This window comes from Poecilia latipinna, unplaced genomic scaffold (genome assembly GCF_001443285.1).
Source record: "Poecilia latipinna isolate Pla-1442-1.1 unplaced genomic scaffold, P_latipinna-1.0 Scaffold126, whole genome shotgun sequence".
Classification (NCBI taxonomy): Eukaryota; Metazoa; Chordata; class Actinopteri; order Cyprinodontiformes; family Poeciliidae; genus Poecilia; species Poecilia latipinna.
The window spans coordinates 354,987-367,028 of record NW_015112742.1 but is presented as its reverse complement, the minus strand read 5'-3'; the positions used below and the strand labels follow the sequence as shown (position 1 = coordinate 367,028).

General features: G+C 39.3%; 1 protein-coding gene across 3 annotated transcripts in view; it reads right to left on the bottom strand.

Moving 5' to 3' along the window:
• Nucleotides 1-872: 872 nt before the first annotated feature.
• adamtsl3 (ADAMTS-like 3) overlaps nucleotides 873-12,042 on the bottom strand; it is a 113,668-nt gene continuing 102,498 nt past the window's right edge. Inside the window, exons 8-15 of one of the 3 annotated variants that reach the window (XM_015028499.1) lie at nucleotides 10,394-10,551; nucleotides 9,022-9,133; nucleotides 8,433-8,571; nucleotides 8,293-8,343; nucleotides 7,999-8,203; nucleotides 5,981-6,128; nucleotides 5,798-5,882; nucleotides 873-1,649 (exon numbers count right to left, since the gene is read on the bottom strand). In XM_015028499.1, the coding sequence (XP_014883985.1) occupies nucleotides 1,304-1,649; nucleotides 5,798-5,882; nucleotides 5,981-6,128; nucleotides 7,999-8,203; nucleotides 8,293-8,343; nucleotides 8,433-8,571; nucleotides 9,022-9,133; nucleotides 10,394-10,551 (1,244 nt within the window). In that variant the 3' untranslated portion in view covers nucleotides 873-1,303. Of the gene's footprint in view, nucleotides 1,650-5,793; nucleotides 5,883-5,980; nucleotides 6,129-7,998; nucleotides 8,204-8,292; nucleotides 8,344-8,432; nucleotides 8,572-9,021; nucleotides 9,134-10,393; nucleotides 10,552-12,042 lie in introns of those variants that run through there. The other 2 variants (XM_015028500.1, XM_015028498.1) reach the window with 2 other exon arrangements.

Sequence of the window (12,042 nt, the reverse complement as noted above, 5' to 3'; positions counted from 1 at the left end):
AACAACCTGAAGCAGCTAAGTGTGCTGCAGAGCTAATACTAGGTTGCATTTCATCTGCAGAAATTTGTCTTCAGTTGTCTTATTTGTTACATTTTTCTCTTTGTCTGTAGTAATGTTGCATCTAAAAACATTTACGTTACCTTCACTGCATCATGTTCTTTGCTGCTGTGCCTGTAGGCCATACTCCATTTATGTGGTCTATATTTTTCCTTTTAAAAACATAATGGTAGCTTTTTTATATATATATATGTTTTTTTTTTAATTGAAAGTAAGCTCTGTTGCGAACCAAATGGCCTCATATATGTAAAACCTTGGAACTGAAGACGGTATAGTTTCTTTTTATTGTGTCTGTATTTGGAGCAGCAAGGATGACTGGAAATAAACTCTCCAGTGACAAAATCCAGACATAAGAGCACCATAAATACACAATGACATGGCTCAATTTTAAAAGAGTAATTTAAGCTCATATTAAAAGTAATCCAATGCAAGCATAAAGGAGGCACTTCGAGCGCCACGGTGGTGTGATGGTCCACAGAAGCACAGCCCTGGGGATGTGTTTTCGACATGAGATACGTCTCTGTAACCATCCTCCAATGCCCACTACTTGAGTTTCGGGGAGTGTATGCACACACACACAGGCACTGGCAAATGCCTGTGTGCAGAAATAAATTTGTGACTATGCTGGATGTGGACATGGGGAGATTAAAGTAAGCCTTGGCTTGTGTTGACAGGATGTTTGGGGAAACCGTTTCAGTGCGGGACAGCTTTTACTGCTGCTGTGAGCGATGGGGACTTACGACCTTTAAGGTTAAATGTGGTGTTTACTTTCCCAAAGCCAATTTTGGCATGGCTTTAGTCATCTACTTTCTAATACTGCATTCATTTGATGTTCCACTAAAATAAACCGGGCCACTTCAGAGACCCGAATGGGGCTTTTATGATTTATAGACAGCAGGAGCAGCCATGTTCACTGGGTCGCAGTTAGGATTAATAATAAAATGTTCAATGAAAACATCTTTCAACGACGTCTGAGTTTCAACTTGTTGTTTTAAATAGTTCCTCATTCTCAAAGGATGAAGTGAGCATTTGTTCTACAAAGACTATCTATACAGGAAACATGTGTGAGCAGCAGAGAAGGACACAGGCAGGTAAGATCGATTGATTAATATTTCCTAATCAAGTTTAGTTTTTTTTTTTTCTACATTATTCTCAGACTTTAGGGAATAAAACCCTAAACACTTTGATTATTTGGGGTTTTTTGGCGAGGGAGAGGTGTCAGCATTTGATTAATAAAGTTTACTTTTTAATTTTTGTCCCGAGTCGTTGCGCATCTTGGAGACAAATTAAGATCCATACCTCCTCCGCAGCTCTCTGAGCACTCGGTAAATCCCTCGTACTCCCAGTCAAGCAGGTCCCCGCCGCGTCGCGGCTCCTCCTCTTCTCCATTTTCGTCCCGGTGACCGAGCTCTCCCGAGCAGGGTTTGCGATAACACGGCTGGACCGAGTCGGGTTTTTCCCCCTCGCACTCGTCGTCGGGCAGGTCGGCAACGGTCTGGGAGAAAGACAGCAACACCTGGCACTTGACCGTCCGCTGCTGGGTCCCAGCTCCGCACGTTCTGCTGCAGGGCTGCCAGGGACCAGGAACGAAGCTGCAGGAGGACAACACAGATGTAGAAAATGTAGAAAATATTTAACTCGTTTCCTTCGCAAATACCCGTGGTTCATGCTTGTGCTGCTAAGTTTTAAAAAATGTAGCCCTGTTCTTGAGTGACATCGTCTAATATCATCTTGGTTTTTCATGAGGGAGTGGAGAGGAAATCCTCAAACTCCAGTTTACAACAACTGGAGCTGATGTAGCAATACAAGTGTAAAACTGAATCCCACTTGGTCTTTAAATACATTTGGCTTTAGCAAAGTGTTGGGTTTGATTACACACTTTCGTCTGCTGGAAGATCAAACAAACAAAAAAATAAAAAATAAAAAAAAAATCAGGCTACGAACTAAGCATCTATGTTTACATAGAATAGAGAGATTTGTGCCATTTCATTTAAGCTTCATGGGATTAACCAGCAGCTGGGCTACTTCTCTTTTGTTATATGGGTCTAAAATTACAGCGCCATAATTTGTAACGACATCCACTTTTGAAAGCGGTCTAATAAGCGCAGATATACATATAAAACCCGTCTTCACTCTGGATTTACAAGAAGACTGATCTGAGAAGTCGCTCTTGGCGCTAAGTGTTCATGTCTCTTGTAATAAAGAAGATCAAACATCTTCTTTGTTAAGAGCCATGTGTTTCGACACAGACTATTTCCATAAACGTAACAGAAGCCGGCGCAATGCGATAACCCTGTCATTGATATCTATCGCAGCCATTAATCTTGTTGAAAAGGAGCCTTTTTAGTTTTAATTAGATTTCTCTCTGGAGTTGTTTTTGGAGAGAAAACAAAAGCATTGCTGTGATTGAGAAGAAAAAGAAAAAAAAAAAAGTCAAGCATTTACTGTAATGTCTACCCAAGCTGTTGTCTAATAATCTGTTGTGGTAGTAAAAGGTTTCTGTGAGTGTTTTTTGCTACCAAGATCGTCTCGGGGTTGAGCGCCGGCCAGACGAGGAAAACAGATTCCTCCTCACTAACCACAACACTTCGGTGTCGTTTTGCATAATTGTCATTTTGCCACCATGAGAATGATGTCACACCAGCGTCGAGTATGTTCTGATTGCAAGTTGGAAAACGGTGAGGTTTTGATTTGGTGTTAAACTGCTATTAGCAAAACAAGCTGTTCTACGTGTTTGAACGCAAACGGACCATGTTAGTAAGTAGACACCGAATGCTACGGCTCAGTTTGTAGTCTATGCTAGCAGACGTCCTTCCATTGGGCCATGTTGGGTAATTCAAACTCTTCTTGTCTTTAAGTGGGAATTTAGAGAATTCAAAAATAAACAAAATTAGGACGTTAAAAGAGACCACACCAGAGATCAAACTTCCTATAGGCTTCCGGTTTGATCGTTCTCCGAGAAGAGTTATTTGAACTTCTTGAATAAATCTTCACTCTACAAACTCAAACTTCTTTTGTCTTGGGGAACAATTTCATTGAGAACTGACGTGGCCCCGACTGGCATTTGGTGCTTCTTTTTACACTTTTTCATGGATATTGGTAAATCATAATGAGCTACATGCCAGGCTGTACCATTGGCAGAAGGTTTTGGGTCTTCCTGCATAGAGTTTGCATGTTCTCCTCATGCATGTGTTGCGTGGGTTATCTTACAGCCCAAAAGCATGACTGTAAGGTTCATTGGTTCCTCTAAATTGTCTTTAGATGTGAGCATGTGTGTTTCTTTCAGTCCTGTGTATCCCTGTGTTGCCATTGTAACAAATTGGACATCTGTCCATTGTCCTCCTTTCCAAAGTTATTCTAAATTGCATTTAAATGTGGTGCCTGGCACAGCTACATCTGATTCGAGCTGCTATTCCTTTTCCCACAAGAAAAGGTTTTAATTTCTGGTTTACCTCAGAATACAGATTATTCAACTATTTCAGTGTGTATTTACACAATGAAAGGAGCTTCAGCTCGCGCGCAGGACCCCTCCCCCTCCCCCCCGACCCCCATTCGACCGCAACACAAAAGCGCCACACTGTTTTATAAGATGCCTCAATAAAGAGCTCATAATAACAGTAAAGGCCGTCTCGTTACGAGTGTCCGGGGACTCGCGCTTGTTTGGACAAACGAACGAAATGAATCACTCGCAGTCGGAGCTTGGAACACGAACAACAAAGTCAACATGCGAGCTCGCAGAAATGTTTATCTTCATGGGCTGTTAAAGCACATCTGTCAGTTCAAAAACAATCCCGCATTCATTTGTGGCAGGAAACAACAGATTTTTTTTCTCCCCTCTCTTTTTTTTTTTTTTTTTTTTGTAATATCAGCCAAGGCCACACGTTAATTACATCGATTAAACATCCATCTTCAGAAATATTCTATAAACTGGTAGTAAAAATAATGTGCTTGGCCAGGGTACGGAGGACAAATCGGTTTCACTTTTCTCGTGCCAGGAGTGAGTCCAAAATAGGAATTTCCTTCTCCTCCTTCCTACATCCGTAACAAGGCCCCATGTGGTATGCAGATATTATTGTTGGATTGTGAGCGACGGTGCATTATGCAGAGTTATTTATGAGCTTTTTGACAAAAGAAATGTTTTTTTATATATATATATTGCAACAGAACAAAATCACACGCGTTGGCACTCCTCCCTCCACTCGCCACTCGATCCAGACGTGTCAACGTAAAAAATGCTCGAAACCTGTTGCTAATATAACTCATGCGCAGCATCCACGTATCGTTGCACGTTCGGGGGACAGAACATCTGGAAGATTGTGGGGTTTGCTGAGGTAATGCTGGAAGGAAGTGCAGGTTCTCAAAAACGATGTTTGTTCTCCTTCACTCTCGGTTTCCCCTCTTACCCCAAATAACCTCCAGTTACGTTCAAGACACACAGATTAGGCACCCAGGAGGTATTTGCAGTCGCGCGGGCGAAAGGTTCTGACGACTGCTCAGACACCGAGCTTGATGGAAATCGGCGCTGACACGAACACAACAGTGATACTGTGGTGGTTTCATGGCGGCACCCAGACCTGTCCACTTCAATTTGACCTCCAGGTTGGTCTGTTGCTCTAAGCTCGGAAAATGTTGTTGAAACTGTGTGTGCCTTTGAAATTACTTCTGCTTTATTTTACCCATGTGGAGAAATTTTATGTTACTAAAGTATATTTTTCTTTTAAGACGAGATCCTGCCAGTTTTTTTTCGGCTTCTGAGCAAAACTGGAACCAGTAAATTTGAGATTATAATCACACCTAAAACATTTTTTGGTCCAGTTCGGCCGACAAAACGTTTGTGAATCTAGTCGTAGATTTGGGAGTTACTTTTCACATTTTATTATCTTTTTATTTGTATTTTATGTGACTGACTGACACACAGTGGTGCATAATTGTTGAGTGGAAATTACATGTTTTTTGGGGGGTTTTTTTTTACAAATAACTCCCTGAAAAGTGTGTTGTTCATTTGTATTTATGCTCCTTTACGCATGTAGCCCCAAATAAAATCCAGTCCAGTCAAAATGCTTTCAGAAGTGATCTGATTAGCAAATAGAGCCCAGCAGAGCATCATTTAATCTCAGCTGGTTTTCCAGGGCCAAAAAGGTTTTTACACGTTTGTCCTGTGAAAACCCGCTGCTTTTTTCCCAGAGTTCACCGTCTTTAGCAATTATTTTACACTGTAAAATACAAATGTTCATTTAGAGATTCAAAGATTTCTTTGAAAACTGAAACTGTGGGAAAGGAAGGAAAGAGGTAGGACTCAAGGAAAGAAGGAAACAATAAAGTAAAGGAAAATGGAGTGAAAAAAGACAATGTATTGTCAATGCCGCCATCTTTAAATGGCTGGAAATTGGTAACAATTATAATTGTTGGCTTTACATTAATTAAAATGTGAAGCCAACACGGACAATTGATTACGTCAATTGACATGCAACTGACGTCATGTTATATCATGTTGCGGGTGTTATATCGCCACATATAACATGAAGCCAACTAGAATGTTAGCAATAAGATTCAACATGTATCTTATTAACTTTGTGTTGGTTTATTGCATAAAATCAAAACAAAAACACGCTGAAGTTTGTAGATGTGATGTGAGAAATTGTGAAATGATTCAAGGTGCATGAATACTTTTGCAAGAATCAAATTAAATTGTTCTCTAGAACTCATTCCGCGTTTGCTCATGCTTATGGTCGGTACTTACGTTGGCTCCTCGCTCGCAGTCACTTCCTCCTCCAGCTCAATGGCCTGTTTCTGCCAGACAGGCTTTGCCTCAATAGGGAGTATGTCTGGAGCAAATTGCACAGATCCGCTTAACATTGCGTGAAACCACAAAGAAAAAGTACACAAAAAAAAAAGTTGCTCAGTGTAGTGCGACATTTCCCACCTATGGATTTGTAGCACGGCACTGCAACCAGACACTCCTCCTTGATGTGGGGTTTGGTGGTTGGGTTGCAGCCTCCGGCGTGGATCCCTCTGTGATCGATGCATAAAACCACCCTGTAGCGCAGACCTTGTCCACAGGTCACTGTGCACTGGTGGTGACAGGTCACACAATTCTCTCTCAGTCCTATTTCACGCAACTTTTACAGTCATGCTCATTTTCCTTTAGAATTATTATTGTTGTTTTTTTAAATATCAGTCTGAAACTGAAGGGAAGCGAAGAGAGAATCCTTCCGAAATCTCATCAAATCTCTCATCACGAGCAAACTTTATGGATCTTCTGCCAAAACAAGCACGTTAAAGGAAGAATGTGCTGCACAAACAGCATTCCGGTTTTTACAGGATCTGACTGCCAGGGCATGTTCCCGGTGAGAAAGAAAAAAAAAAAAAAACTGGCAATCAGGAAGTTGCGTTGGACTTTTACCGTAGGGGTTCAGTTCAAGAAATAAACTTGGCCAAATTGGCCGGTGTGCGATAGCACACGGAGCAACTGGTGTTAATGATGCAGCTCTTTTATACAAAGTAAAATATTTGCATATTTGTTCCCAAGCAGTAATGAGTGTTTTTCTTACAATCAAGATGCAGCTTAAAACGAACCATCTGTTGTTCTAGAGAACTACTTACTGGCATAGCTTTTTTGTTGTTGTTGTTGTTGTTTTTTATTACTATTTATTACTATTGTATTCGTTTATGGCCACATTTACAGATGAAGTTCCCGTAGCTGTAGTAAATGGAAAGAGAATCACCTCCAGGTACTAACCAGGTCCAGAAAACATTTGACTGTGTTTGGGGGAGACATCACTGCACTGTAGAGTCAATTTAACAAAGCCCTGACACTAATTTGTCACTTTTAAAAGTTTAATGACATTTGTGTCAACTTCCCATACTCTGATACTGCTGGATGCTGCATATATTTCGAGAGAGTAATCTCTTCTGAGTAACAAGGTTCTGGTTCTGTTCTGGAGACTACTGAGGAACATCTGGAGATGATGGGGAAAAAAAAAAAAAAAAAAAAGATTCTTCATAAAATCAAGAAAATTGTGAACCCTCTTTAGGAACCAACAACAAAAAAAAGTTTTCTGAGCTGCTATAATACAGACCACTACGGGACACCCTTCCTGTCATCAGTATCGACAGCAACTCTTTGAAGAACCATGGGTAATACGAGTCACAAAAACATTTTACTTCTCTTTGGGATTAATGAATTATTTTTTAAATTTAATTTGTGAACAAAAGCACAATTAAGACCAAGAAACACACCAACTTTAACGTTTAAAGGTCCCTTTACTGTTTAGTTAATTCCTAACGAAAGTGTACTTTTAGTTTTCAGGCATAAAAAGTTGAAAGACCCAATAAAAGAAACAAACCTGGTAACACTTGAGTTGAAGGGCTGTTAATAAGACTGACGTGATGCTGTCATAAACACGACATAGCAACAGTCATGGACATGAAGGAGTCCTCATGACTCATGACTATTTATGACTGTCATAAAGTGTCATTTGGTAAATAATTACATTTTTAATGCAAAGTTGACACTTTTAATACAACTTTTAGAGCAACTCTGCATTAAAAGTGTCATTGTTTACAGAATGACACTTCATTACAACAGTTGTAAACATTTATAAAGACTTCTTCATGTTTATGACTGTTATGACATTTTTCCTCCCCATCAAATAAAGTGTTACCAGAAATGTTTATGAAAACTAAAATAAAAAATCAAGATAGGATATTTTGTTGAGTTTTCTCCCCTTTTTTTGTTAAAGCATACTACAAGGGTGTTTTTGTTTTCATTAAAAAAAAAGAACTAAGAAGAATTTATAATAACAAAGGTAAATCATCCCAAGAGGAATTTTCCTAAACATTCACAGAAAAACTCAAATGTTTTTGCGAAGATCCTGATTACAGGCTGAGAAATGAGAAGGATTTCAGCATCATAGCAAAAAATGTAAAGGAGATACCTACAGGTGACCATTCCTGAGCCACCCAGGTTGGACAGCTGAAAGAGTTGCAGGGCTGCAGGATTGCCGTCTTTGGCGAATAGAGACACTTCCACTCTTCGGTGGGGGTGATGTTACCCTGCATGTCTTCCTCCACACACGTCACAGAGCGACTCTGGATGCCGCCGCCGCAGGAGGTGGAGCAGGCCGTCCATGGGCTGCTCTCCCAGCTGGAGGAAGAAAACGTCAGATCTGACATAACGGAATAACGCGCTTCACGTCTATGTGTTCATTTTGTCTTTCTGAACTGTAAACATACCGAGGCAGGGGGTGGTAGAGATCATACGGCATAATTTCTTTGTACCCATCACTGAGAAAAAGAGACGATGAAATAAACTGGATTATGCTGTTAATATTAACCAATTAATATCATTGCTAACCAAAGATCCAGAGCCCTACCTGTCCAAACAAGGCTCCATGTTGCACTCCTGCAGTTTGGGTTTGGGTTTAACATTTTCAGGGTAATAATGGCAATACTGGTCCACAACCACCCGACCAGCTCGTAGGTCATAGCACTCTGCAGATGTCAGCTGGTAACCTGTGGGTAAAGTTGCGAATAAAGACCAAGTGAATTTAGTGAGACAATTATTAAACATTAAAAACAACTCTATTACTCTGCAAATTAATATAAAAAGAAAAGTTAAACTACAGGGATTTCAAATAAAACAAATAAATGTGAAGAAATGTCATCAAAAAATAAAAGAAATAATAATCCATGTTAATGTTTGCATTATTTTCAGAATTAAAACTAAATCAAAGGAACTTATAATAAACAGAATTATTAAAATATTGACTTTATCAAGTGTAAACATGAAACTTTTCCATATCTAAAGACATACATTATAAAAACCCTAATAAATAGTTGTCATTAAATTAAGTAAACTAATAAAAAAAAATAAAAGTACATTATATCAAAAGAATGAATATACATGAATATTTGTTTTTCTGTGTGCTGCAACGTAATTGATCAGAAATCAGCCAGGCTTGCCTCCACCACACGTGACGGAGCAAGGGAAGAAGTCAGTTTCCCTCCAGCGGTGAATGATGGGCTGATAGTAGATGTACTGGATCCCACTGTCTGCAACACCGGTAAGCTGGATCTGTAGAAGAAAAAAAAAGGAATCAATGAAATACGTCACACTCTCCATTTCTTCTCACTGTCCCTTCGAATAAAAACCAGAAAAAATAAAACAGCTTCGTTCTATTTACATTCAAGTTTCGGCAGTCAATGATTGCATTCTGAGTAGATCGGGGTTTAATTTAAAAAGCTGCTGTTCAGTATTTAAAAAAAAAAAAAAATTAAATATCACTTAAAAACATGGTTACAGAGCACCGACATGCACGGATCTGCACCTGGCATACTAATAACGCACAACACAGCGAGTGCTTCAACACATGCTGTCCGTTTTACAGCAGGGGGAAGTAGTCAGGAGATTCATTTGCATTTCATGTCGACGTGGTTCACACTACTCCAATATCTTTCAATCTAAACACATGAAACCAGAGCTGCTTTGCACCCTGCTAAACGCAGGGAGGTTCAGCCGGAGTTTGTAAATGAAAGCCTTATCTGGACCTACTGTGGAGGTTTTCATAAAAAAAGGAGTTGGAGTAAAGCTGCATAAGGACTGAGTGTTGGTTGGTTTTTTAACAGTGTGAAGTTGTCAGAGATTATTAGCTAAGAAAAGCATTTCAAATCCTTTTGACGGGTGTAGCACTTATTTTCCTTAGTTTTAAGCACAGGCTTGAGAGCTGACGGAAAAATATTTTTAGTAAATAAACGCTTGTTTACACACCCAGTGTTTCATTTTCAGTCAGACATGTGTCCAGTTCCCCTCACGTTGGATTTTTCAATGCTACGGTTATAGTTCCTACACATAAATGTCACCAAAATGTGTCATGAAGAAGAAGATTGCAAGTTTGACTGGTATACAAGAATAAATGGTTCAAAATAAAGTAAAGAAAACGGCACTTTGAAAATAAAATATGCGACACGTGCAACCATCTGTTATCATGTTGTTCAATTCTGTTGCATAAAATCCGTTGGCGGGTTTTATTAACTACGGAGAAAGAAAGAAAAAGAAACAGGAGGTGACACTATGTCAAAAACTAACTTTGTTAATGCCCTGTAGATTTTTTGAGATGCGTGATGGAAAAACAACATTATTTTATAAACTTGTGAGAACATTGCAAAAATATTCTTAATTTTCTTACATTTTGATCTGTGTTAATATTCTTTAAAAGATCAGAAAAAGTTTAGGGGAATGTTAAGTTATGAGAATCGAGCTTCACGAGTCAACTCGGTCAACTGCTTGTGATAATTCACCATATTTGTATTTTATGAGCATCTTCCACATTCTTGCCTTGACGGTGAAGTCCGCTCCGAGAGGACCAGTCATCCGGAGGATTTCTTTGTCTGAAAGCTTCTGAAAATCCAGGGTGGTGTTCTCCAAGTAGTATTGCCCCGATTGGTCCAACATCAGTTCAGTTTTTTCCCCTAGCAGAGTCTTAGCCTCCACATCTGAAGATAAAACAAATCAGACAACTAAAACAAAACCGCAGACGTCCGAGTTCAGGTGAGCCGTTATTCTGCTCAAATACTTTCGTTTGTTTTTGTCGCCAAAATGTCAGAACTTCATCATCATCAAACCCAGTAATTTCTCAGTGGGGTTTCATTATTACCGTGTCACCGTTCTTCAAACAAAACGAAGAAGGAAATAAAAAATGTGATTAAAACGTCCAGAGGTCTTAACGGACCGCTTTGATTTAGGACGGACCACACACAGAGGTTTAGCCGGAGCCAGTTGCACACAATGAGCGCAGTCTGGTTTCGCTGTTTGAAAGCCAAGAGCAGCGGCGCAGCACTGCCAGCAGGATCACGAGCAAGATCCGCAAGGAGGCCGGCGCTGCTGTGAGCTTCTGCCCCGTTCGACCCGACCTCAGCTGTGACACCAAGCCTCTAAGTCCCGCGTGAACGTTTAAAGAACGGCTGCAAACAAACAGGAGACGTATTTCAGTTCAAAAAGTGGAACTCATAATATAGAGATATAGCCACTCAAGTAATTATTCATGCTAATTTAGACGAGCACGTCTGATGAAAACTATAAACTTAGTGTCTTAGACTTTACTGCTCAATTAAGACCATTGAAGTCTGACTGAAATGCTTCTTCTTTAGCGATGACCTGTAGTTGCCTCCCCACCTTGAGGACGGGGTCACGTCATCGGTCTTCTCTGTGTCTGTACAGCCAACGCTATAAACATATTGTCATAAAAATATTATTTAATTTGTATTTTGTAATAAATTAACAAAATACTTTGTGAGAAACGTAACTTTGGGTTTTCTTTAGCCGTCATCCTTCATAATTTAAACATTTATGTCTTGAAATCATGCGTTTCAAGACAAATACTTGAAATACAATTTGGTCTACTCAAAATACTGCTTTCGATTTGGATTAAACTTCTCGAATAAATCCACTCTTCGTTGATCTTCTAATTTATTGGAATTCACTGCAATGCTGTATGGTGTACCATTTTTAATCCGTCAAAAATACTTAAAGTTGTCGTCGCAGCTACAACTTTAAATAGTTTCCAAAAACTATGCCGCACCAACACCTGCAGAAATAAACCTATAATGACTCCTTTACTGCTATTTTAACCTGGAACTTATACTCTTTATTTAAATTTTCTGTTAAAATGCTAAAAGATCCATAAAAAGTTAGATAATTTGCATTTTGTCAAACTGAAAAAAAAAAAAAAAAAAATCAAGATACTGATGTCAGGTTTAATTTAACTTCACCAAAAAGTGAAACTATGATTACCGTGTTCATTTTACATCAAATTAGTGTTACATTAACACTTTCTAGTAAAGATTTTCCAAAATATATCTCCTTTTTTCATGCCTACCAAAACCTGAAAAACAGTGAAAACCCTGTTTGTACGTTTCTATACATTTTCAGCTGAGCTCTGAAATTGGATGAGAGAATATTCGGCATGGGCGTAGGTTTGGGTAGGG